Source organism: Thamnophis elegans, chromosome 6 (genome assembly GCF_009769535.1).
Source record: "Thamnophis elegans isolate rThaEle1 chromosome 6, rThaEle1.pri, whole genome shotgun sequence".
NCBI lineage: Eukaryota > Metazoa > Chordata > Lepidosauria > Squamata > Colubridae > Thamnophis > Thamnophis elegans.
The window spans coordinates 85,943,916-85,970,926 of NC_045546.1; the positions used below are offsets into that span (position 1 = coordinate 85,943,916).

General features: G+C 35.9%; 1 protein-coding gene across 2 annotated transcripts in view; it reads right to left on the reverse strand.

Annotated features, from left to right (window-relative positions):
• The window catches only part of LOC116510352 (cadherin-10), an 86,985-nt gene that overhangs the window by 6,430 nt on the left and 53,544 nt on the right, over positions 1–27,011 (reverse strand). For both annotated transcript variants that reach the window (XM_032219868.1, XM_032219870.1), the window contains 7 exons: positions 25,978–26,145; positions 17,805–17,992; positions 14,592–14,845; positions 10,081–10,217; positions 7,643–7,764; positions 3,468–3,576; positions 1,318–1,569 (listed from right to left, as the gene is read on the reverse strand). In XM_032219868.1, coding sequence (XP_032075759.1) covers positions 1,318–1,569; positions 3,468–3,576; positions 7,643–7,764; positions 10,081–10,217; positions 14,592–14,845; positions 17,805–17,992; positions 25,978–26,145 — 1,230 coding nt within the window. The remainder of the gene's footprint in view (positions 1–1,317; positions 1,570–3,467; positions 3,577–7,642; positions 7,765–10,080; positions 10,218–14,591; positions 14,846–17,804; positions 17,993–25,977; positions 26,146–27,011) is intronic.

A 27,011-nucleotide genomic window follows, 5' to 3' on the forward strand; every position in this document is an offset into this window, starting at 1 on the left:
GGGGGGGGACCTTGGAGGTCTTGTAGTCTCCTCCTCCCCTGTTGTTGATTGAAAGGGGATTAGTTTGACCTGTTATTCAAGAGTTTTCTTTAATATTTTCCTGCAGTTTTGATGACAAGTGGCAGCCATTGTATATGGCTATGCCAGTTACTTTTGGTAGGTAGGCTGTGAAAGAGAGCAAAGGACTCACATCAGTTTTTAAAACATTTCCTATGGAAGGAACATTGAAAATGTTTCACGTTTTGTTTTAATGAAAGGCAAAACACTCAAGCTGTCCATAATTTTGTTCAGTAACAATGCAGTCAAGTCAACCTTTAAAGCCCTACATGGCCTAGGACCTGGGTACCTATGAGACCATCTCCTGCCACATACCTCCCTTAGACCAATAAGATCACACAGGATGGGCCTTCTCCAGGTGCCTTTAGCAGGACAATGCCGGCTGGCGACGCCTAGGAGTAGGGCCTTCTCTGTAGCCGCTCCGGCCCTATGGAATGAGCTACCCCCAGAGATCCAGACCCTACCCACTCACATGGCCTTTTGCAAAGCCATTAAAACCTGGATTTTCCGGCAGGCCTTCTGATTGGTGTTTGTTGCATTCTTTTTTAACTTTGTGTGTCATATTGTTTTTAAGCTCTTTTAATTTCTTTTTATTCTGTAAGCCGCCCGGAGTCCTTCGGGATTGGGCGGCATAGAAACCTAACAAATTGAAATTCAATTCAATTGTTCCAAGGAAACATTTTGAATGTTCTGTCTTCAAACCTAATGTGTTCCCATTTTGGGCATGTCTGGTATTAATATTTCATGCTTTCTTTGTGGTTTGTTATGGACTTTAATGCAGTAGTTTATCATTTGAACTGGGCTTACACTGTCTGCCTCTGCATGACTTGTTCTCGAACTGCTTTATAGCAATAGCAGTAGCAGTTAGACTTATATACCGCTTCATAGGGCTTTCAACCCTCTCTAAGCGGTTTACAGAGTCAGCATATTGCCCCCAACAATCTGGGTCCTCATTTTACCCACCTCGGAAGGATGGAAGGCTGAGTCAACCCTGAGCCAGTGAGATTTGAACCGCTGAACTGCAGATAACAGTCAGCTGAAGTGGCTGCAGTACAGCACCCTAACCACTGCACCACCTCGGCTCTTCTATAATCCAAGGTTGACTCTCAAATTACAGTAGCTACAAAGGGGTTAGTTTCTGACTAGTTGCAAGGAGAGTCAACGATGTTGTGTTTGAAAGGGTTGCACCCAATACAGCTTGGTTAAATCTAGCATTTGGTAGTATTACGCTTAGCATGTGATTATTCCCTCGAAACTTACCCAGGAGAATGATGATGCACAGCAGAATGGCAATGAGTGCGCCTGTGCTAAGGCCCGCTGGGAGGAGCAAAGCTTCCGCATTGCAGGACTGCATGTTTCCCCGACTGTCACAAGCACACACACGGATTGTCAGTGTGCCTGTGCTACTCTGGATGGGGTAGTCATTATCTGATATCACCACTGGAAGAAGGTATGTGCTTTTTTCATGTCGGCTAAAGCCATTCCTTCTTGTCAAAATCCGGGCTGTGTTATCTGAACCAAGAAGTCACAAACAAGACATGCATTACAATTAATCCCATCAAGGAACGCAATCCACACTTCTAGTGTAAGCACGCTTACAGCTTCACTGACATTTAACAATAGCAATAGCAATAGCAGTTAGACTTATATACCGCTTCATAGGGCTTTCAGCCCTCTCTAAGCGGTTTACAGAGTCAGCATATCGCCCCCAACAACAATCCGGGTCCTCATTTAACCCACCTCGGAAGGATGGAAGGCTGAGTCAACCCTGAGCCGGTGAGATTTGAACTGCCGAACTGCAGAACTGCAGTCAGCTGAAGTAGCCTGCAGTGCTGCATTTAACCACTGCGCCACCTCGACTCTCTACACACATTGAAACAAATTTACCACACATTGAAACAAACTTTGGTAGTATTTTTTTTTTCTTACTATGGCATTAAATAATAATACAACCTCTCTCCTCCAAAGGTGTTTTTTTTTCTCCTTTTCAATGAATGTATATGTGTGGCTTCTTAGTAAGAAATGCAAACATTTGCAACTTTGTTTGAGAATTAAATTATAAGGTAATAGTTACCTTATCTATTACCTTACAATTTAATTCTCATAATAATAGATAGAAGGCAGCATATTAGAAAACAAAACACCTCTGTAATTGAACTCTCAGAGTCTATAGGGCAATTTCCTGGACAGATCTAGCAGGTAAACTAGATCTCTATTTTTTTAAAAAAAAAATGCAATGTAACAGCCACACCAGGTCCTGGTCTGAAATAGCAATAGCACTTATTGCTTATATGCCACTTTACAGCCCTCTCTAAGCGGTTTACAAAGTCGGAATATTGCCCCCAAACAATCCGGGTCCTCATTTTACCCACCTCGGAAGGATGAAAAGCTGAGTCAACCTTCAGCCTGGTGAGATTTGAACTGCCAAATTGCAGGCAGCCTGCAGTTAGCAGAAGTAGACTGCAGTATTGCACTCTAACCACTGCACCACCATGGCTCATACATATGGAAATACATATTTAAACTCATCCGTTGTTATATGCTGATTAAGTAGAACTTCTTTGCACAAAAGCATTTGAATTTGGGGGCTTCTGCGTGGAAAGCAATTATATTCCCCCCCCCCCAATAGATCTAGAAAATCTAAGTGGCTTGTTTCTACAAAAAAATGCTTTTTGATTCAATAATAAGCAGTTATTTGGAAATTCTGGAAAAAAAATAACATTTCAAAATGTTAGGTGGTCACCGCTCAGTAATTGAAAAGATTTATCAAATCATCCTCATCGTCGTCATTATCCTTTTCAATTTCACTTTTTTGGCATTTCAAACTTGCTAAACTTGCTTTATTTCCCTATTCTTCCTTTATCAACATGTATAAAAAACACTTATCCATAATCATACATCCTGAGTAATAATATAACAGAGTTTTTAATGTCAAATAATTTAGCTTAATAATTAAGAATTTATTATGTAAATATTAATTTATTAATTTATTATATAAATATAATACAATACAATAAATACAATAAAAATATTGTATCAAACTGAAAAGATGGCACAACAGATTGGTCAATACAGCTAGACTTAATAATATGTCAAAGGTAGTATATATTAACACTTTATGGATATAAAGTGTTTCTTTATAGTTTAGTTTCTTCAAAGCTACCCATTTAATTTCTATGTTGTATATTCTTTTCTGATTACTGTGTTGTATATTGCTTTCTGATTTATGAAGACTGTGTTGTATTTTATCATTTCTTCCATTCTTTGTATATTTCCCCAATCATTTCTTTTTTAAATATATATATATATATATCCTAATTTCCTGAATCAGATAACATCTAACTGCTAAGTACAATACACTGTAGAAATGTGTATGAGAATTAATCATCCTTGTTGTGTATGCATTATACCTTCATTGTCTTGTACGGTGAAATTTGGATTAACAGCAGCTAAACTGAAGAAAAACTTTTGTCCTCCAAGGGGATCATCCTTATCAACAGCACTAATGGTCTGTATTAGCTGCAGAGGAGAACAAAGGAAGAAAAAATACAGCTTGCAACATACATGACTGCTTTAAAAATAAAAAAAGAGTCACAAAAGATAGTAATAAAATATCTTTTATTTTATTATTAACATAATAATTTTATGGAAATAATTTAATAAAATTAAAATGTGTTGGTATAATGGCACACAATACATTAGCCACATTGACTGATTTTATTAAGGTGGGATAGGCAACAGGCTTTCCACCGTTTTCAATTGGGCTTCTTAGAACCAACTCAAAACCAACCGATCTCAGCATTGGTGCACAATTCTAAATCTAATGGAGAGATAAGCATGCTGTGCTTTAATTTCTCTCTTCCCCTTAGAACGCATATAGATGAACAGACTGCAGCAAAGTAGCATTTATGCAATGCAGGGTTGGTTTTTCTTTTGGTGATTCACACTTATAATTTTTCAGGATTTCCCACTTCTTATTTAATTAACTGTTCCAGGCAGAAAACTTAATGATGATTTTACACTATAATGTTAATTTAGTGTAATATAGTTTATTCCATTCATCCATCAATTTCCTTCCTCTCTTCAATAAAATAACTTTATGCAGATCTCAACAAATATAAATTATATCCCTTTGGTTCCTTGTTGCCAAGCAAGATCCTTAAGAAATCTGGAGATACAAAGAGGATCATGGCTACCAAAGATTCTACCGGTGGCCCAATTTGATATTACCATGAACTAGGTTTCTTAATATTTTGGGGTAGTAACACCTTGGATAAATTACAAAATGGTTGCAGTAATGGCATTGGCAGTCACACATACACACACGTGTAGACCTCGTACAACAATGCTAGTCGGCACAACTATGTTGGCTTGCATTATATCGGGATACCCAACTTTAAACTATGGCATAACATTTCAAATCTCTGACTCCCCATTCATCCTTTAACATATCTGCACATAAAACACTACAACTTTCTGGTTTCATCCAATCATACCAGCAAAACTGAGAGATTTGGGTTACACTTCCTATTTTAATTTTAGGCTGTCATAATACAAAACAGAGGCATCAAAGATATGAAAGAAGAAAAGGGAAACAGTGTGAAAACAGTCAAATCCATGTTGTTTGTCAATCCTGTTCCAAATTACAATAAAATGTCAAAGTAGCAGAGCTGGAAGGGCTCTTGGAGGTCTTCTAGTCCAATCCTCTGCTCAAGTAGGAGATTCTGTACCATTTCAGACAAAAGGCTGTCCAATCTCTTCTTTAAAAACTCCAGGGATGGAGCACACACTACCTCTCGAGGCAAACTGTTGCATTGACTAATTGTTCTGTCAGGAAACTTTGACTCATACTTGATTTCCTTGGGTCACAAGGTATAATTCCAAACCCCAGCTATTTCTCAAGCCTGGGTTACCTCCGTTCAGGACAAAGGTACATGGAACAAGGCCATGGGTGAGAAATCAATATCCAGCGGAGTTACTTATGCCTACTAATGTACTTGCAGTAGGATTTGCTTTTATTGCTGTTCTTGCACTGAGGTATATTGTATTGTCTTTATATATCTTATTCTGAAATAGATATGGCATTTATTTATATTTTGATATTTTCTACATTTCCAAAATCCAGATGGTTTGTAATGCTGTGAAAACCATGAACATTCAGACATTTAAAATCTTTGAAAAACCCCACATCATTTCTTCTATTAATTTGTAATATACCATTAGCATTTAAATGGAAATGCTGCCTTTTGAATTTCTCTCTCAATATTTGAGCAGCAAGTCTTTCAAAAAAATTGGGCTGCGAGAGATTGCTTTTTATTCCCCCTCCTTTTAAAAATAAAATAAAATCTGTGTCTCTATATATTTTAGCCATTCATTCCAACATTTGCTGCACACATCCATGAGTTTTTAATATACTCTGTCAACTTTCTCTGAGGGAGTTAAATGTACTGATTTTTAAATTACTCAGTAAGGCAAAAAGTATGTTTTTCTCCGTTTAATAAGACACAATTTTATTTTGCAGGTTAATAAATTATATATATATATATATATATATATATATATATATATATATATATATATATATATATATATATATATATATATACACACATACACACACACACACACACACACACACACGCACACACACATATCTGTGTGTGTGTGTGTGTGTGTGTGTGTGTGTTGTATTTGTGCTGATAAATAAATAAAGGGAGACTATTAAGCTATTTAGCTCTCATCAGCTAGCCATACCCTTACTGGGATTAGAACCTGTGCTGTATTACATTTTAGGCAGATGTGTTAATCACTAAGCCACAAGGTTCTTCTCCTTATCAGCTGATACACACACACACACACACACACACACACACACACACACACACACACACAGAGTCGATAAAATTAGTTTAATATGCCACTGTGTTTACTTCGTCAAGCAAATAACACATTTCTCTATCTAAGATGGTAAATTATTTGTTTAATATAACTCTGGGTACCATATTAAAAAAAAAAATCTGATTTCTTTACGTTGGCTAATTGCAGCGGCTTCACAATGTGTTCCTTTTATAATGTTCCAGGTAATTCCAGGCAGATCTCTGGAAATATCCCCAACGTCTATATTTATACAATGTCTACTTTTCAAAAGTTTCTGCCACAACCTAGTCCTTGATCTTTTCTTTCCCACTCCCTTGATCTAAGATTTGCCCAGCAACAATCACAATCAATTGTGCTTCCTAATTTTATGAGTTGGAAGGGACCTTGGAGGTCTTCTAGTCTAATCCCCTGCTCAAGCAGGAGACTCTATATAATTCCAGAGAAGTGACTGTCTAGTCTCTTCTTAAAATCCTCCAATGATGGAGTGACCACAACCTCTGAAGGAAAAGCAATCCCACTGGTTAATTGTTAGGATCGCTATTAGGAAATTATCTCCTAAGTTCTAGGTTGCTTCTCTCCTTGATTAGTTTCCATTCATTGTCCCTTGTTTTGCCTTCTGGTGCTTCGAAAAATAAGCTGACCTCTTTTTCTTTGTGGCAGCCCCTCAAATATTGGGACACTGCTATCATGTCACACACACACCTTCTTTTCACTAGATTAGACACGCCCAATTTCCTGCAACCATTCTTCATATATTTTAGCCTCCACTCCCTAACAATTATTGATATCAACAGCAATTCCTTAAACCAAGTTCCCCATTCTTATAGTAAAACTAAACTAGTAACTACTCATGGTCTGATTTAGAGGCAGGGGAGGGTATCCCAAATCTTCTCCTTTAATGAATCCAGTTTTTGATTTCTATTTTTTTTTTTTGATGGTGATTATTTGGTTTCTCCTTTCCTCTTGTAATCTGTTCACTCAGAGTCAACTTCCCAAAGTTGCTTTGTTCTCATAACTTCGCCCACACATTGGAATTAAGGGAAAAGGGCAGGTTTTTACTGTTACAACAACTGGTTTTCCCTTGTCTCAAAAGGAAATTTCTGGCAGAATTCCGAGCTTGGTGCTTTGCTTTTTACTATATCGAAACTACTCTTTATCGGTGTTCAGTATTCTATATACATCTGTAGGTGAAGGAAAACATATGTTCTTTTTTTTTAAAAAAAAAAACTAACAACTTTTTATTCTTTTGACTGGGATGAAAATAGCATTTGCAGAAAGAAATGCTGTCGGTGATGCTTTGATACATATCAACAGAAGACTGAGCTGTGTAAGGGGGAAAAAATCATATACACATATACGCACGCACAAACGAACTGATTACAAGAAATAGTTTATAGCATACTTTTTTTTCCGACAAAAATATGATACAAAATTATTGTATTTCTGGGAGAAAAGAACCAAACAAAAAGAAGTTGAGGGGAAAAAAAATAAGTTTGAAGAACACAAAGTGTTTGGTGAGAATAAAAAAAAAAGGTTGTGTTAGCATTGCTAGAAAGAACATCTATACAAAACTGGATTCTGATTTATTGACAGACATTTTTTCCACTTTCATATCGTATTTCCAAATTATTGTGAGATGAAATCTTTTATTTTTTCCTGTTCCTAAAACAAAACTAGAGAGTTCAATGCATGTGCATAATTGACTTACTTGTCCTGCTCTTGCATTTTCACACACAAAAGTGTCATAGAATACAGCAAATTGTGGTGCATTGTCGTTCACATCCAATATTCGTACGTACACAGAGACACGGGTTGTCTCTTTGGGATTGTCTGTCAAAGCAGGGGAAATAGGCAACGTTGTTTAAAAATGGATTTGTAGTCCGTAACCAGGATGTCCACAAATATACTACATTTTACTTTAAAGATTTCTTTAAAGGATAAACACATTTTCAGTCTTAAGACATTTCTAACAATCTCTTTGCACCCAGTCTGTGCTCTGTTATGGACAGAAGACACAAAACTTACTGCTTATTTTCTATGCCCTTTCAAAGGAAAAAAAAAACAAATATAAAGTAGTGGTGGATAATAGTTTAGTGACCAGAATTTACTTTTTTTCAACCCTGAAGGCCAAAGTGGCATCAATCTCAAATAAATGGATAGGGCCAACATTTTAAATCTACTATTTTCAAGTTTCTGGCAGTCTAAAACAGAGCAAGAAGCATCTTAGTGCCCACCTCCCACCCTCTATTTTGGGTGAAACGAAGAAGCCCAACAAATTAGAAGGAAACAGTTTCTTTTGAGACTTGGAAAGATGGGAAGAAGCATAAAGGACAATTCGCTTCTTCCAGTTTCAATGAAAAATATATTTGATATTGCAGATTTCTTAGAATGACATTATTATAAGTTATTCCAGGACACATCTGATTAGGATATTATTTTTAATTAGCTCCCAATAAAGTAAAGGGCAATTGGATAAGAACACAACTATATTCTTGTTTAATTTCCCTTTCCAGCCTATCCAAACTTTCTACTTTCCAAATTCCTCTCTACATCACCAAGCAGCATAACCTTTGATATCACATATTAAGATAGCCGTAAATAGGGAAAATTGCTAATGATTTCACACCCTACAAAATAGCTGTTTGTTTGTTTGTTCATTTATTTATTTATTTATTTGCTTACTTACTTACTTACTTATTTATTTATTTATTTCCAAAACAAACATATATTGTAAAAAGTATATCAGCTGGTTACAAAAAGCTTTTGTGCATTTCTTCTACCGTCATCAAATATAATTCATGAATTCAAATATCTTAACTCAAATATTTACTATATTAACATCATCATACCTCCACTTTTATTTGACTACAGTTATTTAAACATCCTTCATCCTTAAATATACCAAGATTCAATCCATAACCACATGCTGGCATTTCATTTATTTATTTATAAAATCCTCCATTAACATTAAGTCCTCATATCCTGTTTCAGCTAAACATCCATAATATTTAATACCAAAGTTTTCTAATCCTCCATGTATATAATTTATTATCATTATCCTTTCTTTATTTAACTATATCCTATATCATAGCATTTCCCCCCTATTAGTTAAAAAATTAACTGTATATAGTTTTGTTTTTTTATGATAATTATTATTGTTATTAATAATATTTATAGATAGCCCAAAAATATTTCTAACCTTCCCTTCTCATATCCAATTATTACTTATCATAATAACTCAACATTGTATACATTACTATCATTATCAATTTTTATTTAACTATACCTATTACCAATGGATTTAACTAAGTTTAGCTAATTTTGAATTATACTCTTCCATCTATCAACCTGTATCTCTCCAATAACAGAACTGTTATTGGAGAGATTCTGCAAATAGCTATTTTGATAAAGAAACACTATATACTCATCAGTGTGACGAAATCCTCCTTACTACTATGGTGCTGAATAAAATCCCTTCCTAATATAAATTGCAGCCGTGCCATTGTAGGATTACAAGTGGGGATGATTCAGAAGTTAACATTTCCAAAAGAAATGCTAATAGCTTATCTTGTTTTTGTTTGACATTATGGCTACATGGCTAACCAGGGAAGTATGCATTGAATTCACAATTCACATATCTGAATTGTGCTGAATTAGGGAAAGTTAGACGGTCACACACACATATTTTGCTGGAGGACCACAAAACCAAACAGGTGGCCCTCGACTTACAACAGTTAACCTAGTGACTGTTTGAAGTTGCAACGGTATTGGAAAAAGTGACTTATGTCCATTTTTCACACGTATGACCATTATAGCATGCCCTACATCATTTACATTTCAATACTTGCAAACTGATCTACATTTATTATGGTTGCAGTGTCCCGTTTTGCTACCTTCTGGCAAGCAAAGTCAACGGATAAGCCAGATTCACTTAACAACGGTGGCACTACTTGAACAAGTACAGTGATTCACTTAACAACATCATAAAATGGGGGCACAATTCACTTAGTACATGTTTTGCTTAGCAGCAGAAATTTTGGGCTCAATTGTGCTTGTACATCAAGGACTATCTGTATTACATAACCAAGATACATTTCACTAGACACAATAAATAATATATATATAGACTGATAGTAATGGACTTACTAATTTCTGCTGCTATTACACTAAGGTTGTGCCACTGTGATATTTCTCGGTCAAGCATCTTAGAAGTATAGATAGATCCATTTCCTGAATGTATGTTGAATATTCTATCAAGATCAGTGTGGCGATCCAAGGAAAACCTAACGATTGGTAGGAAGAAAAAGAACTTTATGTTGAGATGTACATTTATACCACATATAATCTTATATTCTAATTGCGAGTAGTGACATAGTTGTCAGCAGCTTCTAAAAAGCATTAAAATCAGCAAGAGATAGATAGTATTGAGATGCAAGTCTCACACCCTTTATATGAGTGGCAACAATGCATACATATTCAATATGCTTGCATCATGGCAAAATGTTGCCCATCTTGATGATTTCAACACCTGCCCCCTTCCCAGACCCCACCATATGTTGCCTTCTTTCAAATGCTGAGCTCTTAAGAAAGCAACAGTTCACGAAGTTGTTTAACTCAAGATGCAATAATTACAACAGCAACAATGTTACAGTTGGTGACAATAAAAATTAATCAGAGATAACTGGCATTTCTAGACTTAAACATATTTAGAACTGACAGTTCGGTCAATCAGACTGAATAGGAAGATGCTTGTATCCATTCTAATATGCATAAAGTTTAAGCTGCAATGGTTAGAACTAGATGTGACAGCAAGGATAGGTTTGCACCACACCAAAAATCTTCCTGATGTTCAGCTCATAATTAGGGGCATTCAGTAGACGGTCACAATACTATGGATTTTCCATTGCTCTGTTTCGTAGACAGTATTGTCAAAGGAGTTCAGAGCTGGATGCATGAAAGCATCTGTGATGCTGGCAAATGGAGCAAAAACTTAAAAGTTGGTTCTGGATGACCTGAAATGCTATAATTCATATGTGCCATTTCTACTGAGAACTTTCTCTTTTATACATTTCTTTAATACATTTCCAGTAACACATAGAGAATATTCACATCAGCAACATCATGCAGGCAGTCTTTTCAATGCCTCTTAACTGTGAAACACAAGGTAGCAATGAGGTATATCAGCATAAAAGGTAATTACTGCATGATTTGCTAATGTTGAATACATACATGGGGCTAACCTAAATATATATAATCATTGTTCCAGAGAGCTTATATTTAATCTCTCCTTTTCATAAGAACAGTTTTGTTGCATCAAGTGCTGTTCTATTCCACTAAAAAGACAGTTTTGGCAAGAAGCATAATAATCACTTATTGTAATTTAATTGGCAAATAGCAACTTTTGCTCCCCTCTGAAAAATACAGTAATTTACCTTTATTAGCCTTATTACCTCTGTTGGTTAAAAAAAATATAATAATTAGAAAGCTCTAATGAAACCCTATGGTTCCTTCACTGAAACACACCTTTTATCACTGCAAATTGCCTAAAATGCTTAGACAGCTTTGCCTTTCAGAATGATCACTATTTCTATTCATTCTTTACCTACAGAGTATTTTGTAAAAGTTTAAATCTTACCATAGTTCTAAGAATCTGGTCTGAGATTACACAGAAAAATGCACTGGAACTGACACTAATGTTTTGAGATATTTCCTGACAAAATATATTTTTTTTAAATCTCTGGAAATTTTGAAGTATGCAGAAATATCTAAACATATCGTTCTTAAACTACATTGCTTATTTTTTTATTTAAACTTCCTTTTTTTTTAAGATCTAACAAATTAGATGGACAGTTATTTTGCCCATCTCCAACCAGTAATGGTTGTTTGCCCATCTTCAATAATGGTTGACATAATCTTTAGATTATGAAAGAATATCCTCATGGGGATTGGGAACATTTATATGAGGGACTTCCAAATTAACAAAAAAAATATTATGCTAGCATGGATTTATGAGTAGTGCTTGACTTCGTATTTTAGCAATAGCAATAGCAGTTAGACTTATATACCGCTTCATAGGGCTTTCAGCCCTCTCTAAGCGGTTTACAGAGTCAGCATATCGCCCCCACAGTCTGGGTCCTCATTTCATCCACCTCGAAAGGATGGAAGGCTGAGTCAACCTTGAGCCAGTGAGATTAGAACTGCTGAACTGCAGATAACAGCTAGCTGAAATGGCCTGCAGTACTGCACCCTAACCACTGTGCCACCTCGGCTCTTTTTTGGTTTAATGACATGGGTGTATCCTCCGTCATAAATTGCCTTTGGAATGATATAAGCTCAGTCTTTCCCAGTTTTGCATGTAAATGATTCGTCCAACTTTTCTTTAATTTATCCATGTATTTCATTAACTGATGCTGGACTACCATTTGTTATTCTACAACTATACAAAATGTCTGGACAGTCGTTGACAGCTTTAGACAGCTCAAGTTTTGGCAGAGCCCATCAGCTTTCATTACTACCACATTTTTCAGAGTATAAGATACACTCCCCCCCCCCCAAAAAAAAGGGGCTGGAAATTTGGGTGTGTCTTATACTCCGAACATAACTTTTTCAAAGGTTTTTTTTTTTCACCCTTTTGAGGCGCCAATGAGTAAAGTGTTCTTCCCCACTTTGCCTGCTTTTCTCATTGTTCCTCACTCCAATGTTAGTGCCTCATTAGGGCTGAAAAAAAAAGCTTTGAATATTTTTACTGCAGCATACTCATCCCTTTGGATGCCGGTACATCTAAGTGAGGCTTGGAAGAGTAAAGATGAAACAAAATGGAGTCTGTGCTTCAAAAAACAATTTCTCAAGGAACGGAAAATCTACTTCTCTCCAATGCAACACATTCTTTTGCAAATTGTGCCCATCTTCTTTGAATGCCCTTCAACTTTTCTCTAGTATTGCTAGTATTACTCCTGCAAGTTTCCAGAATAGAAATAGCACTGATCATGCTAGTTGATGATCTCAGATAGAGTTTAGATAGGAAAGCATACTCCTTGTTGGTCCAAATAGACTTCTCACTTGCGCTCAATAATGATTGTTTGTAATGATTGTAAGTGATTGTTAACAAGAGCCGAGGTGGCGCAGTGGTTAGGGTGCAGCACTGCAGGCCACTTCAGCTGACTGTTATCTGCAGTTCAGAGGTTCTAATCTCACTGGCTCAAGGTCGACTCAGCCTTCCATCCTTCCGAGGTGGGTAAAATGAGGACCCAGACTGTGGGGGCGATATGCTGACTCTGTAAACCGCTTAGAGAGGGCTGAAAGCCCTATGAAGCGGTATATAAGTCTAACTGCTATTGCTATTAATCAGTGTGGCCTCACTTTGAATACATAATCCAGGGGATAAAAAGCATGGACTCTCAAAACTAGCAAATTTATTTGCTGAAGCCAACCAGACTAAGGATGCAACCCAGATGAATACCTGGAAGGCACAATTTTCCCCCTATTTTCCTCTCCAAAATCTAAGGTGCATCTTATACTCTGAAAATATGGTAAATCACAGCTGTTGGATTATGAAATTTTGATTTAAAGGAACACTATTTAAAGGCTTTGCATAAACATTTGTCGTACTTCACCCTTGAAAATAATGGACAAGTTCATTAATTCTAAACCCTCTCTCCGGACAATTGATAAAATTCAGTAATGTGATTATAATTATACACTTGATATAAATTATGTCAATTATGTAGATTTGGACATTCTGGTTTTATGGATACATTTTCTCCAGAAATGATCATGAAGTTTTACTGTATTGTAAAGTAAGATAGCAATAAAGCTGTTGGGTTAAATAATCTCATGACAAATCTGCTTTGAAGAAATTCAAAATATGGAGCTGATGTAAAATTATTATGCAACTATTCATTGAGGATTTTATATTTAGACTTAATATTAGAGCTGTGCTATTTTTCTTTTTCATATTTTAGTACTGGAAAATTATATTTAATTATTCATTATATTATTGATTATATTTAAACATCAGGTACTACTATAAAAATATAATATTTAGTATGAGATTTCAGACAATGATACTATTTGCCAACAACTTGGGAACTTTCGTATTTGGTATTGGCCAATTGCAATGAAAATCAATTAAACCAATGAAACTTCAGGTAGACAATGGCAAATTTCACATTAAAATTAAAGGTTATATTTCAAATGGGAATTTCTGGCAATTTTCCTCCATTTATTAATGCCCTTTTTCAGTTTATTAATGAACCTCTATTAAAAGCAAGCAAGCGGGGAAAATTAACTTATTGTCACACTATTTGGCATTAAAGTTATGCTCGGTATATCAGCCTTTCACAAACTGATATTTTGCAGATAGAGTGAGACAACAGATCTAAGAACGTCAAATGGAACAAAATTATTTCTTATCCCTCATTATGCATATTGTTTGGCAATATGGGGAACTGTCAGTATTGTTTGGAGACATTTACTTGGGCAAGGCTACAATTTACCTGTAGAAGATTATCTCACATGGCTCAAATTAAACTGGTGATAGGAAAATGATGCTCCACTTTCTGTACATTTTGTCACTCACAACAAAAGTATGAACTTAACTATTGATACAAATAACTCATCTTCCTATAAACTGTAATGTTTTGGATTCTGGCAATTACCTTATTGGGCCTGCAGCGGAATCTGGATCTCGTGCCATGACTGTGCCTATGATGGTGCCCACCTCAATATCTTCATGTATTTCAAAAAGATACGAAGATCTGCTAAATATAGGAGGCTCATCCACATCTTCCACAGATATTTTCACGGTGGTTGTATCTTTAAAAGGTCCGAGGTAATAAAAGCGTGGGTCAACATACAGATTTTCTGCCTCTACTTTCAAAGTATATAGCCTTCGATTCTCATAATCCAATGGCTGTATTAAAAATAAATGGATATAAAAATACAGTTATTAACACAATGACACAGAAGCATTTCAGGTATCAAAATGGCACATGGTAAAAAAAAAAAGTGTGAATAGTATATCAAAGGACTGTTTCCATTCATTTAAGGCCAGAAACTATTGTAACTTCTTACATTTTCTTATTATACTTTTTTATTTATTTATAAAGTAGACATTTTATATTCTAAGTTATATTATGCAGCCTGTAAACCACTACTTTTAATAATGGAGCCAATGCAACTTTTATCATGACAGGAAGGAATAATGAATACAGTTACATAGTTTCAAAGAACAAATTATACCAAAACTGATTTCAGTCTCCAAAGTACAATGAATGTGCCTTTAAATAAAGACAAAGTTCAGACTTGTTTCAGGTGACAAATCCCTTACTTAACAGATTTAGTATACAATGAATTTTGTAATAGTTTTTTTAAAAATATATATATATAAAATATATAAGCGCAATTAATCACTTTTAAAAAATGAAAAGATAATCAAGCTTGGGATTATAATTTATATGTTTTATGATAGCCCATGTGTCTAAATGGACCTGTCTATGTGGTTTTACTGTATATATTACATAAAAAAAATCTATTTTATCATTTTGACTTTTAAGGGCTGACAAAGTATAGTCAAAAATGAACCCAGAATTTCTTTGGTGAATACCTTTGAATCTGTTTAAACATAAATAAAACACAGAAAAGGGGGAACAATGTGCTTAAATCTTCTCATTTCCTCAGAAGTAATATTATATTGGAAATAAATATTGCTTTCAATATTATCTTGAGACTCGCCTCCTTGCCATTTTAATGTTATTTTCTAGGACATTTTTATCCTGCATTGTAATTAATATATCTCAAATAAATCGAGATTTTAGAATTGCGTAGGGTTACACACTGCAGAGCAGTAATGTGAGTTCTAGGGATTGAAAAGTAGCCATCAAAGAAGACATCTGATTGGATGCCAAAAAAGTCATCCAATATAAATCCAGTTGACCTGTTTGAAATACTTCTGCAATTGCTTGGCGTTGAACAAACAATCAACATATATCCTTTAAGAAGCCAGAGGATTTCCCTAAACGTTTTGCATTTGATGTTCCAGCTGGCTACTAAGCTAAGATTCTAATGTCTGCTGGTTAAGTAGTAATTAATTTAATGTCCTTCTCTGAAGACTTTAAAGAAGATGCAAAGGCCAAGTTCTTCTGAAGATCATTTGGTGACTTTTTCATCAGCCCTACATGGCATCGGACCTGGGTACCTGAGAGACTGCCTCCTGCCGATTACTTCCCATAGACCGATCAGATCTCACAGGTTAGGTCTCCTCCGGATCCCATCTGCCAGCCAATGTCGGCTGGCGACTCCCCAGGGGAGAGCCTTCTCTGTTGCAGCTCCAGCCCTCTGGAACGACCTCCCCATGGAGATCCGGACCCTTACTACCCTCCCGGCCTTCTGCAAAGCCGTTAAGTCCTGGCTGCTCCAGCAGGCCTGGGGGCTTTCGAAATATCCAGCCCCACGGTAACTGTGAATGTTGTGTATTTTTAAAGTGTTGTTTTGTTTATTTATCCCCTTCCCTTGTTTATTGTAAGCCGCCCGGAGTCCTTCGGGAGTGGGCGGCATTACAAGACCAATAAACATAAACAAACACAAACATAAACATCACCGCTGTTTGGTCGATACATCATTGCTCGATAAAAATGCAAAGTGGCATCATTTTTTGGGGGGGAGAGGGAGATGTGGGCCACATTTCTTAAATTACACCTTTGTAGGGATCAATCTGTGATGGAAATGGATAAATATTTAGAAAACGTTGCATTCCTTCTTGTGATCATTTATGCCATGGCTACCTCATGAATGGACTGTTGCGATGCCTCTACATGAGGCTGCCCTTGAAGATCATTCATAAACCACAGCTGGTACAAAATGCAGTGGGGCAAGCAATAATGCGCACTTCACAGTATCCCCTGCTTAGGCTGCACTGGTTGTTAGGAAGTTTCCAGATGCAATTCAAATCTATCTCCAATTGTTTTGGCCTATTAGGTAGGTTTGGATGAGTGAGGAGCTCCAGTTCCTTTCAATTGAATTCTGCATCTTACAGGAATCAGGAAGTGTGCCTTTTCTTTCATGGCCCCCATACTCTGGAACAACACCCCCCCTCCAAATATTTGGATGCTCCCCACTCTTCTGAGATTCTGGAAAGCCTTGAAAATCTGTCTCTGTTCACAAAGCTAGGGTTAAGTGTGATATATTGGATGAGTCTCTGTTGTATTATATGTTATATTCTTTGCACTCTTTGTTTTAATTGTTTTAATCCATGCTGCCTGTTTTGGTGCATTTTAATTGCCTTTGTTTTTTATGGATTCCAAATTAATTTGAATTGTATAATTAAATCAAGTTATTATAACTGAGAGGCACATAATCTCAATGCTGTATATTTCTATATACCAAATATTTTGGCAGAACTTCTAGACACTCATCCACAATTATTGTTTTTTTTTTTTTCAAAAACCAGATCATCTTATTTTTTGTAAAATCTTTTCCCATGTTATTGTATAGTTGGTCATTCTGCTGAAATCATATACCACTAGGAAGATTTCCAAACAATATCCCAATATTTTTTTCAACTATAGAAAGTATCCCATTTTAACAAACAAATCATAAGTCTTCCTCCCTTCCTAATCAATATGTTACAAAAATAAATATAAATAACCACCAAAGGAAAAAAAAAGTTTTAGTTGTTGCTTTTTATTCATAATATTGTTAACACGTAGTGTTAACAATACATGCACCAAATTGTTCTATGTAAGGAGGAGTGTGAATTACAATACCAACTTGTGGGTATTTTCATGGTGTTTTTTTATTTTTATTTTATTTTTGCAAGGACTGAATGGTTAGTAGTTCCAAGCACACAATGCAACGTATTGAAAAATATGCACCTTTCGTACTGTTATAATGCCTTCCTGTGTCTCTTTTTGTGTTTCAACATCAAACATGTCTCTTCCATCACCATCAATAATTCGGTATTCAAGCTCTGCATTTCTCCCAATGTCAGCATCAGAGGCTTTAATGCTTCCAATGGCAGAGCCAACTGCAGAAGATTCTGGAATGCGTAGGTGGACTGAAGCTGCAAAGAAGAAGAATCAGAAAAATGTTTTTTTTTTAAAAAACATCTGATTAAGACCCCTGGTATGACAGCTTTGACCAAGAAACATGTGAATTGCTTTTAAATGAGTGAGGCCTAGGAAAGTTATAGATTTAAATCCAAGAGCATCAGGTTTCTATTTAACTACAGAGTCACTGCTTTCAAATGGACGCTTCCAAAAACAAACTTGCACTAAATATAGTCTGCTAATCCTGTTGGAAAGTTTAAAAACTTGTTTTCCCAGCATTTCAAATTGTGTTGTGTGATGAAACAATATTCTGTAGACCCATTTCCCCACCACCACTAATCAATGCATTGTTCAACATACCTAAAAAGAAAAGGAAATTTCCAAGAAAGGCCTCTGGAGCTGACTGAAAGACTCTTAGTGCCTTCCTTACTTATGCAGTGATCATGAAACACCATCCTGTCTCCCCCGATCTTTTTCTAGCCAATTGATGAGAAGCTCATGACAGCCTGGTCTGTGCTTTATAGCAATAGCAGTTAGACTTATATACCGCTTCATAGGGCTTTCAGCCCTCTCTAAGCGGTTTTACAGAGTCAGCATATCGCCCTCACAGTCTGGGTCCTCATTTCACCCACCTCGGAAGGATGGAAGGCTGAGTCAACCTTCAGCCGGTGAGATTAGAACCGCCGAACTGCAGATAACAGTCAGCTGAAGTGGCCTGCAGTACTGCACCCTAACCACTGCTCCACCTCGGCTCTTTCTTTCAGGCTACTATAGCTGGTGACTACTATGCATCTATTGGCAAATAAGGAGGCCAATACACACTCTCTTGGCCTCATAGGAGTGAGATGGAAAAAAGAGAGAGAGAGGTTACTGCAACTTGAAAGAAAATATCAAAAATCTGCTGATCCATAAAATCTGAGTCTTTCAGACGGAGCCAAATCCTTCTTTTGAAAAGTTAAAAACTGAAAACAAGTTTTCCGCCTATTCCAAGAGGACCTCTTTTGGTTCAGGAAGCACAGAGAGGTTGCAGTATGACTGGGGAGATGTGTAAGAGCCGAAATAAAAAAGTAACACAGCCCAGCATCTTTGAGTACTTTTCAATATGAAGATTAACCCCCCAAAAAATCACCCGAGAAATTCTAAAACGGTGATAAAAGAAAGTGTATTTTAGGTGAAAGAAACTGGAGAACATATCTTTGAATACCATTAGGTTTTCATCAAGTACCTAACCAGCCACAATACAACACTTCTTGGCAGGTCAAAGAAAAAAAAAGTGAAGAAATAAAGTAGGTTTTTACAGTAGTGCTAAGTGCAATTTCACTCAAGAGTGTTTGAAGTATAGACCTAAGTGAATACTAATAATCATTTGCAAATAGATAAGTAAAATACTAAAGAGAAAGTAAATTAGCAATGCAGTCCAATATATTTAGAGGGTGTGTGTGTGTGTGTGTGTGTGTGTGTGTGTATACACGTGTGTCTGTACATTTGTGTGTGTGTCCCCGTACCCGCAAATAGATAATGGTAGAATTCTTAAGGTTCACTATGAAGACTGTTTGGTACACCCACCTTGTAAGAGGCTGTATAGTTTTAGCTGTGTTTTGACTGGAAAAAGTAAACCAACTTCAATAATTTTTCCCAAGATGTGTCTGGGGGGGTGCATTGTAATTACAAAAATAAGCAGCATCCTAATCAGTTTTGAGTAACCATAATTCAAGCAGGCATTGGCTTGAATTACCGCCTACCCTTACCATTTGCCATAACCTATTCTGGCACTTAAATTCAATTCTCGTAAGCTTTAGCTAATTACTTTTAAGTAAAAATATTAAAATCAAATTCAAGTATTTCAATCATTTTGCAAGTTCCACCAATTTTTGCAGGAGGTGATTTGATCTGAGTTTTGTGAGTCTCTTTTCCAACATCCCCCCCAGTTTCTTGAAGTACATAAATGCTTGCAGTGAGAAGGTGAGGTGAAGAAGGAGCTGCATTCCAATCCCTGATACTGAAAACATCACTGCAAGAGTTTGTAGGAATTCAGGGAAACTAATAGGGTCTGCAGAAGCAAAAAAAAAAAAATTGCTCTTGGGCATTTCTCTTTCATTACAGCACAATTTGTACTGGACTTGTTTTTGATGGAGTCATGCCTCAATTTGCGGTATTTGATGGTTTCTCTTGTGTAGCATGTGTTGTGTAAAAAAAGCCAAGTTTCTCTGTGTGGGCTTCTGTCTCTCCTGGCACAGGCAAACCGAACAGTAACATCTCCATCTGTATTTCTTGAGCAATCGCCTCAAGTGAGTGTAAATCTGGTGAAAATGTTTATTTTGAAAAAGGAAAACCATTATTCCAGTAGAAGCCAATTTGCTGAAAAATTATGCACTCCACTAACGTTTAGTTTCCAGGCAAGACATGAACGGCAAAGGATTTTGTTGTTATAGTTATTTTTTTTAAAAAAAAAAATAGTTCGGCTTCTTAAAATAAATTTGTAAGATACTGAGGGTAGGTCAGAAGAGAAATACAGAGAGAACTATGTGCGTGAGAAAAAAAATTCCAACACTCTTTTCTTTGTATTTTATTCCCCTCCTCCTTGTTTGTGCCTCATTAGACCATAAACAAGCAGGGCACCTAGATTTTTGAGGTAAGTTATAAATTACCATTATTATTCTTTATTTGCACTTTGCCTCCAGGAGCTAAAAATCGCAATCAATCATTTTTATAAGTCTAGCAGTTTCTATAGCGTTGCCAAATTGCACAGCTCTTCACAACTCACTTGAAGTGAATAGGCTTCATTTTGTGATTTTCAAAAGAAATCCAGAATAGAGAAGAGGAAACTGCTCCTGCTGGTTTTCAAAAGTATTTGTAATTTGTGAGGGTTGAAGCTGGCAGTGTTTGAAAGTTACCAAAGCCAGTTTTCCTCCTGCTTCTATGTTAACCTCTCTCTCTCACACACAGTCAATGGAACCACCATAATCCCCTGGTGATACTCCAAGGAAACTACTCATCTTTGCTTCTACTTCGAGAGAGAAGAATGCAATCACACTTATAAAAGGATTTTGATAAAGACACAGAGTGCCATTTCCTGTGCCAAAACCAAGAGGCTTATGCACCAACCCATGACTGTCTAGGAAGGGGGGGAAAACGTGCTTTATTATTTCCTGTCTCATAAGAAATCTCTTTGGATTGAATTTATATTTTTCCCATTGGAAGAGTCACGAACTGTAGTAGTAAGGGGTATAATTAAAACCAAAGACTCATTTCAAGCAGATTTGACATAAGGGAGTAAGGAAATCTGGTCAATATCAACACTACATTCAATTCTGCTGTTTTCAGACAATTTTTCAGCATCTCTCTTTAAAAAAAAATTCCATTGGAAAATTGAAAGTTTACAAGATTGGTATTATATGGAAAAAATGTGGCTGAATCTAGATGTTCTGCTTTGGATACCCTGAATCCTCTTCCCAAAAGGTAACAAGGAGACAGGTCATGAAGAGAATGTGTAGCATCTCAGACCCTGTTCATGCATCACTTATATGCCATGAATGAATAGATAGATAGATATAGAGATAGATAGATAGATAGATAGATAGATAGATAGATAGATAGATAAGAGAGAGAGAGAGAGAGAGAGAGAGAGAGAGAGAGAGAGAGAGAGAGAGAGAGAGAGAGAGAGAGAGAGAGATATGGATGGATGATGGATGGATAGATAATGATAGAGATAGAGATGATAGAGATATAGATAGATAGATATAGATATAGATATGGATATGGATATGGATATGGATAGAGAGAGATAGAGAGAGAGATAATGATAGATATAGATATAGATATAGATATAGATATAGATATAGATATAGATATAGATATAGATATAGATATAGATATAGATATAGATATAGATATAGATATAGATATAGATATAGATATAGATATAGATATATAATGATAGATATAGATAGATAGATATAGATATAGATAGATAGATAGATAGATAGATAGATAGATAGATAGATAGATAGATAGATGGATAGATAGATTCTGTAAATATTTTTTCTGTAAATTATTTATTATTCTGCATAATTTAAACAGCTACTCTTGCTGCTTTTTTCCTGTGAAAGCTCCTAGTCTTAGAAAAAAAGTTGTGTGTGTGTGTGTGTTTGTGTGTGTGTACCTACATTAAATACATTTCTCTGACACTGTGTTTTTTTTGCTGAAAAACGCTACCTAACCTTGTCTTAAAGATTCACACCCCTATTTTCATGATCTAAGATTAATTTCTTCAGACATAGAAACTATTAATTAGCTTAAAACTGCAAGGAAGTCTGTTTTATCCCTGATATTACAGCATAGATGGCATTGAATCACAGCAACTAGCAACCACTAAGAAACCTTTTTCATATATAATGCTTCCTGTTGCTGGTAATAGGATATTACACATTCAAATAGCACTATAAGGTGGGAAGAGGATACCCCCACTGGGAAATCTGATGGGCTGCCAATTCCAGTTACAGTCAACTTAAATTGCTCTTCAGGAAGCTCCCATCCTACTGACAATTCTGGGAATATTTCTGACTCTGTAGGAAAATGTTTAAAATATTATCCACTCCACTTGGCAGAAGGAGAATGGAGCTATGAAAGCAAAGGCTTTTTACATCATATTTATATCATGCAGGGGCTATCCCATTATTTTCTGTAAATTAACAACCTTCTCTTACTAGATGTACCTTGATTAGGAATGATGAAGATTGGTATTCAGCACTTCTAGAAGGTATCAAATTGCGGAAGGATTATAAAATTAATATCAAAATGCTTTAGAAAGGAGGGGATGTTCAACCTAAATTCTACGGTTACTGGAATTCTATAGTAAACAAAAAAAAATCTCATGCAGGTATTAGAGCACTTAAGTAAATCTATCTATATAACTAAGGAGACTTAAGCACACATTAATTTTTCCATGAAATTGTGCTTTTCTGGCACATCTCATGGAGTTGTTGTGAGGTTAAAAAGAAAAGAAAGGGAGGAAGGGTTTGTAAAAAAAAATTACATTTTAATTTTTTTGTGCTGGAAATGTCTCCAGCAAAATAAATAAATAAATAAAAAATTCCTGACTTGTTTTTTGAATCAGAACTCTTATCACTGATCTCATGTTTTCACAAGGCTTCAGAAAGGTGTGATTAGTTCTTTGTCATTAATACTAGTGCAACCCTAATCTGATAATAAACTGTATAAGGTCTTCCAATTTCAGAAGTCCTCCTGATCCATAATCAAGTCAGCAAATCAGACAAGAGATAAGATCCGTTAAGTGTACAGTTTCACATTTGACATGAATATTATTGATTCTCTTTTAAGAAGGAATCAATAAGGCCTTTAGCACTTACATGAATCAACTCCTTTCACAAGCTCATTCGTTCACTTTCTTTTAACATGATATAAGCCTCATTAATAAAGAGAGTGTCAGGGGAACTGGGGAGGAAGAATATTTAATTTTAGAAAAATGCCTTATAGCAAAAAGGGAGTTTATCTTACCAAGTTCATATATAACTATAGGACAAAAGTAAATATTCCCTCAAATCAAGCCTGATTTGACACAAGTTTACGCTGCAACATTAGAGGAGTGATTCGCCACTGCCCTTTTCGATAATATTTTTCCATTTCCCAGTCTAGTTTACAGGCTAATTGTTCCCTGGACTAACCAAACCCAGTCTTGTTATGACTGAAGACCCATATATAGATAAACGTTGTAGTAAAGGTAGAGAAGGGAATTCAAACAAATAGAAGATATATGTCTGCAGTTCCAACTTCCAGCAGCATCCTGAGATCACAAAATACAGAACTGACCAGTGTTCTGAGACTATACAAGAAATTAACCTCCCTCAAATGAATTAGTCAGTGAATGGCAAGGAAGCTACACAAGGCTTTTCCAGCCATACCTACTATGAGCAAACAAAGAGAAGGAACACAGTACATTGCTCAGATCATCACTACAGAGGAAAAGCATCATCAGAGGGTCTGGAGGATGACTGCCCAATTCTCATGACTCAAAGTCATAAGCTTCAGATAAAATAAATAAATGTAAATCAAGTCCAAGTACTGCAATTTTTTTTTTAATTTATTGTAACTAAAAATAAGTGGCAGTACTACCCATGATAGTACTGGAAATATTCAAGCGGAAGCTAGACTGTCATCTATCTGGCAGGGGGCATCCATGAGTGGGAGGGGATCAAAACATCATAATTGTGACACATTCATGCAGTTGTAGCCTTATCATGTGTATCATCACATGATAAGGCTACAACTGCATGAATGTGTCACAATCATGTGTGTTGTAAATAAAATATGACAGAAGATTGAGAGACCTATGGAATACATCTGGGATGCCTGAATTAATAACTTGAAGATGGATTGGACCTGATTGGCCATTTCCCAAGTCTATGGTTTTATTTTTGTTAAAAAAAAACATTGTTAAAACGTGCCCTTCTATCTTGATTTGTTTTCACAATATAATGCAGCAATGCATTAGCAGCTACAAAAAGTCTCCTTTGGTAAAGAAGCTGTTGTTAGTTATTCAAAAATTACTTTTGAGAAATATTGGAAATGGATCTGCAAATACCTTCTTGAATCCTTCCTCCTGCTGCTTGATTTTACAAACTGAGTAAGGAGAAATAAATAGACAAGAGTAGATGAAGATTAGCTTTTTCCAAAACCTTTTCAGTAATTTTGTTTTGGAAAATTGAAATGCATAACAAGTTCTCTACTAACCTAAAATGTATTAACTAAGCACATTTGGCCTTGTGTTTATGACTTTTTGAAGATTTCTTTAAACCACTTCAGTCTGATGGATGGGAACTTCCTCTCTCAATCTGTAACTCTGAATTGTAGTCATCTTTCAAAAACCCTTGTTTTGCTACAAAAGGCATTCATATTTTGGTTTATGTTGCTTACATTTGTATATTAACTTCCAGACATCAACAAACAAAGATATGCTCTTGAAACTTTAATTATAGAGTCAAGCTCAGAAGAAATCATTCTTCTATATTCTGCTTTGGTTAGACTTATCTAGACCAGGGATGTCAAACTTGCATCCTCACGGTGGTGTCATGTGACGTATCGGGACTTTCCCCCCCCTTCGCTAAACCAGGCATGGGCGTGGCTAGCGCATGATCCATCTGGCCCGTGGGCCGTGAGTTTGACAGCCCTGACCCAGAACATTAATTACAGAGTAGTTTTGGAAAGGAACTAGCAAAATACAGTATGTTCAGAAGAGAACAATTAATTAAACAATTAATATATTATCAATTAATAATATAAAGTACCGATAAAGGGGAGGAAAAGCACAAGTTTATATGAAACATCTGAACGTTTTGGATATGTTTGACAAGAGAAAACAGCAATAAGACACAATAAATGTCTTCAATTATCTGGTCTGTTGTCATGTAAAAGATGGGGCAGAATTGTTCCAGGAAAGGAAACAAAGAACAATGGGTTTAATTACAAATTTAGTTGGACATCAGGGGAAAAAATATTAACAGTAGGAGTTGATTAACAATAGAGAAGACTGCTTGGGAGGTGGCAGCCCCTTCTTTGTACGAAGTATAAACTGGATGGCCATCTGGTAGAGATGCTGAAGCAGTAGATTCCTGTTATTGTATAGTTAGTTGAACTAAATAATTTCCAAGGTCACTTCCAACCCTTACATACTAATGTTATTTCTTCCATTCCTCTTGTGGAGGAGGGAGGGAGAAAGAGTATCATTCCGTTACCATTATGCTAAGAATTATCCAATATTAAGCAATTGTTCTTTGCAACTGTATTTTTCTCTAACCAAGTTGTCCCCGTAGCATCTCATTACATTTTTTTTCTAACAACGGTGAATAAATCTGTGGATAAAGCCTATTTTGCATGTGCTCCATAAACTAGATTTTTATTTTATATTAAACCAGATGGTAGTTGTCTAATTCTTTCATTCTGATATTTTTGTAGCACAGAAGGACAATTAAAGGAAGCTTACTCTGTGGGAATCGAGGTGGATTGTCATTGACATCAGTCAGAGTAATGTTCACTATCGTGGTTCCTGATAATCCGCCCATCTGGCCCCCCATATCCTTTGCCTGGATAACAACCTGATATTGCTCTCTGTTTTCCCTGTTCATATTTGGCAGAGCTGTTCTAATAATGCCTGAAAGAGAAACAAACAAAGATTTGCCATCACTCTCTGTGGAACAGTATGTCTATTATTTAGAAAAATAATTTTTCAAAATGTCAAGCAGAGTTTAATGAATACATTGAACACAGAAATGAAAAGTAGGTGATTGTGGCTGCAATATATTAAGTAGCAGTTTATGCATTAAACAACAATTCTGAATCTGCAAGTTCAGACACTGAGGGAATATTTTTGAGTGCTCTGCATATTAATAACAACAACAATCACCTCTCTAAAATAGTAAATTAGTAAAAAAAAAAGGAAGACAATTTTTGCATAGCATACTCCCTCATGTGTTTATTTTAGTAAATGCAGGGAAGTTTTGAGAAAGAAGGTAAAATATAATTCATCCACTATCTTAAATGTCACTGTCACTTCATTTTGCACAATGTACGTAACTTCTCTTTACATATTTTATTTTTTTAGTTACTATTTTTAATCTTTGTCTTTGACTGCTCTTCTCATTTTTACATTATGAAGATTTTTTAAGAAGGGACCAAGAACACATCTTCGGAATCCATTCTTTTACATCTGTAGTATTGTTTTCAGTCCACCTTAGACAAACCTGTGGCTTGACAAGATCAGAATTGTCTGCCAGCATCAAATTCCATATTTTTGAAATATAACTCAGTAATTACATTTGGATTTTTAACTACAATGCTTTTTTCACAATGGCTACATTAATATGTACATGGTTATGGCTCACATATTTCAGCCAGTTTAGAAATTCTGATTCCAAAGAGGCTGCTAAGCCATCCATATAAAATTTGAACACTGCTGAAGCCAAAACACACCTTTTCTCCCTCCATGTTGTGTCAGGGGATTGAATTAGTTAAGCACTA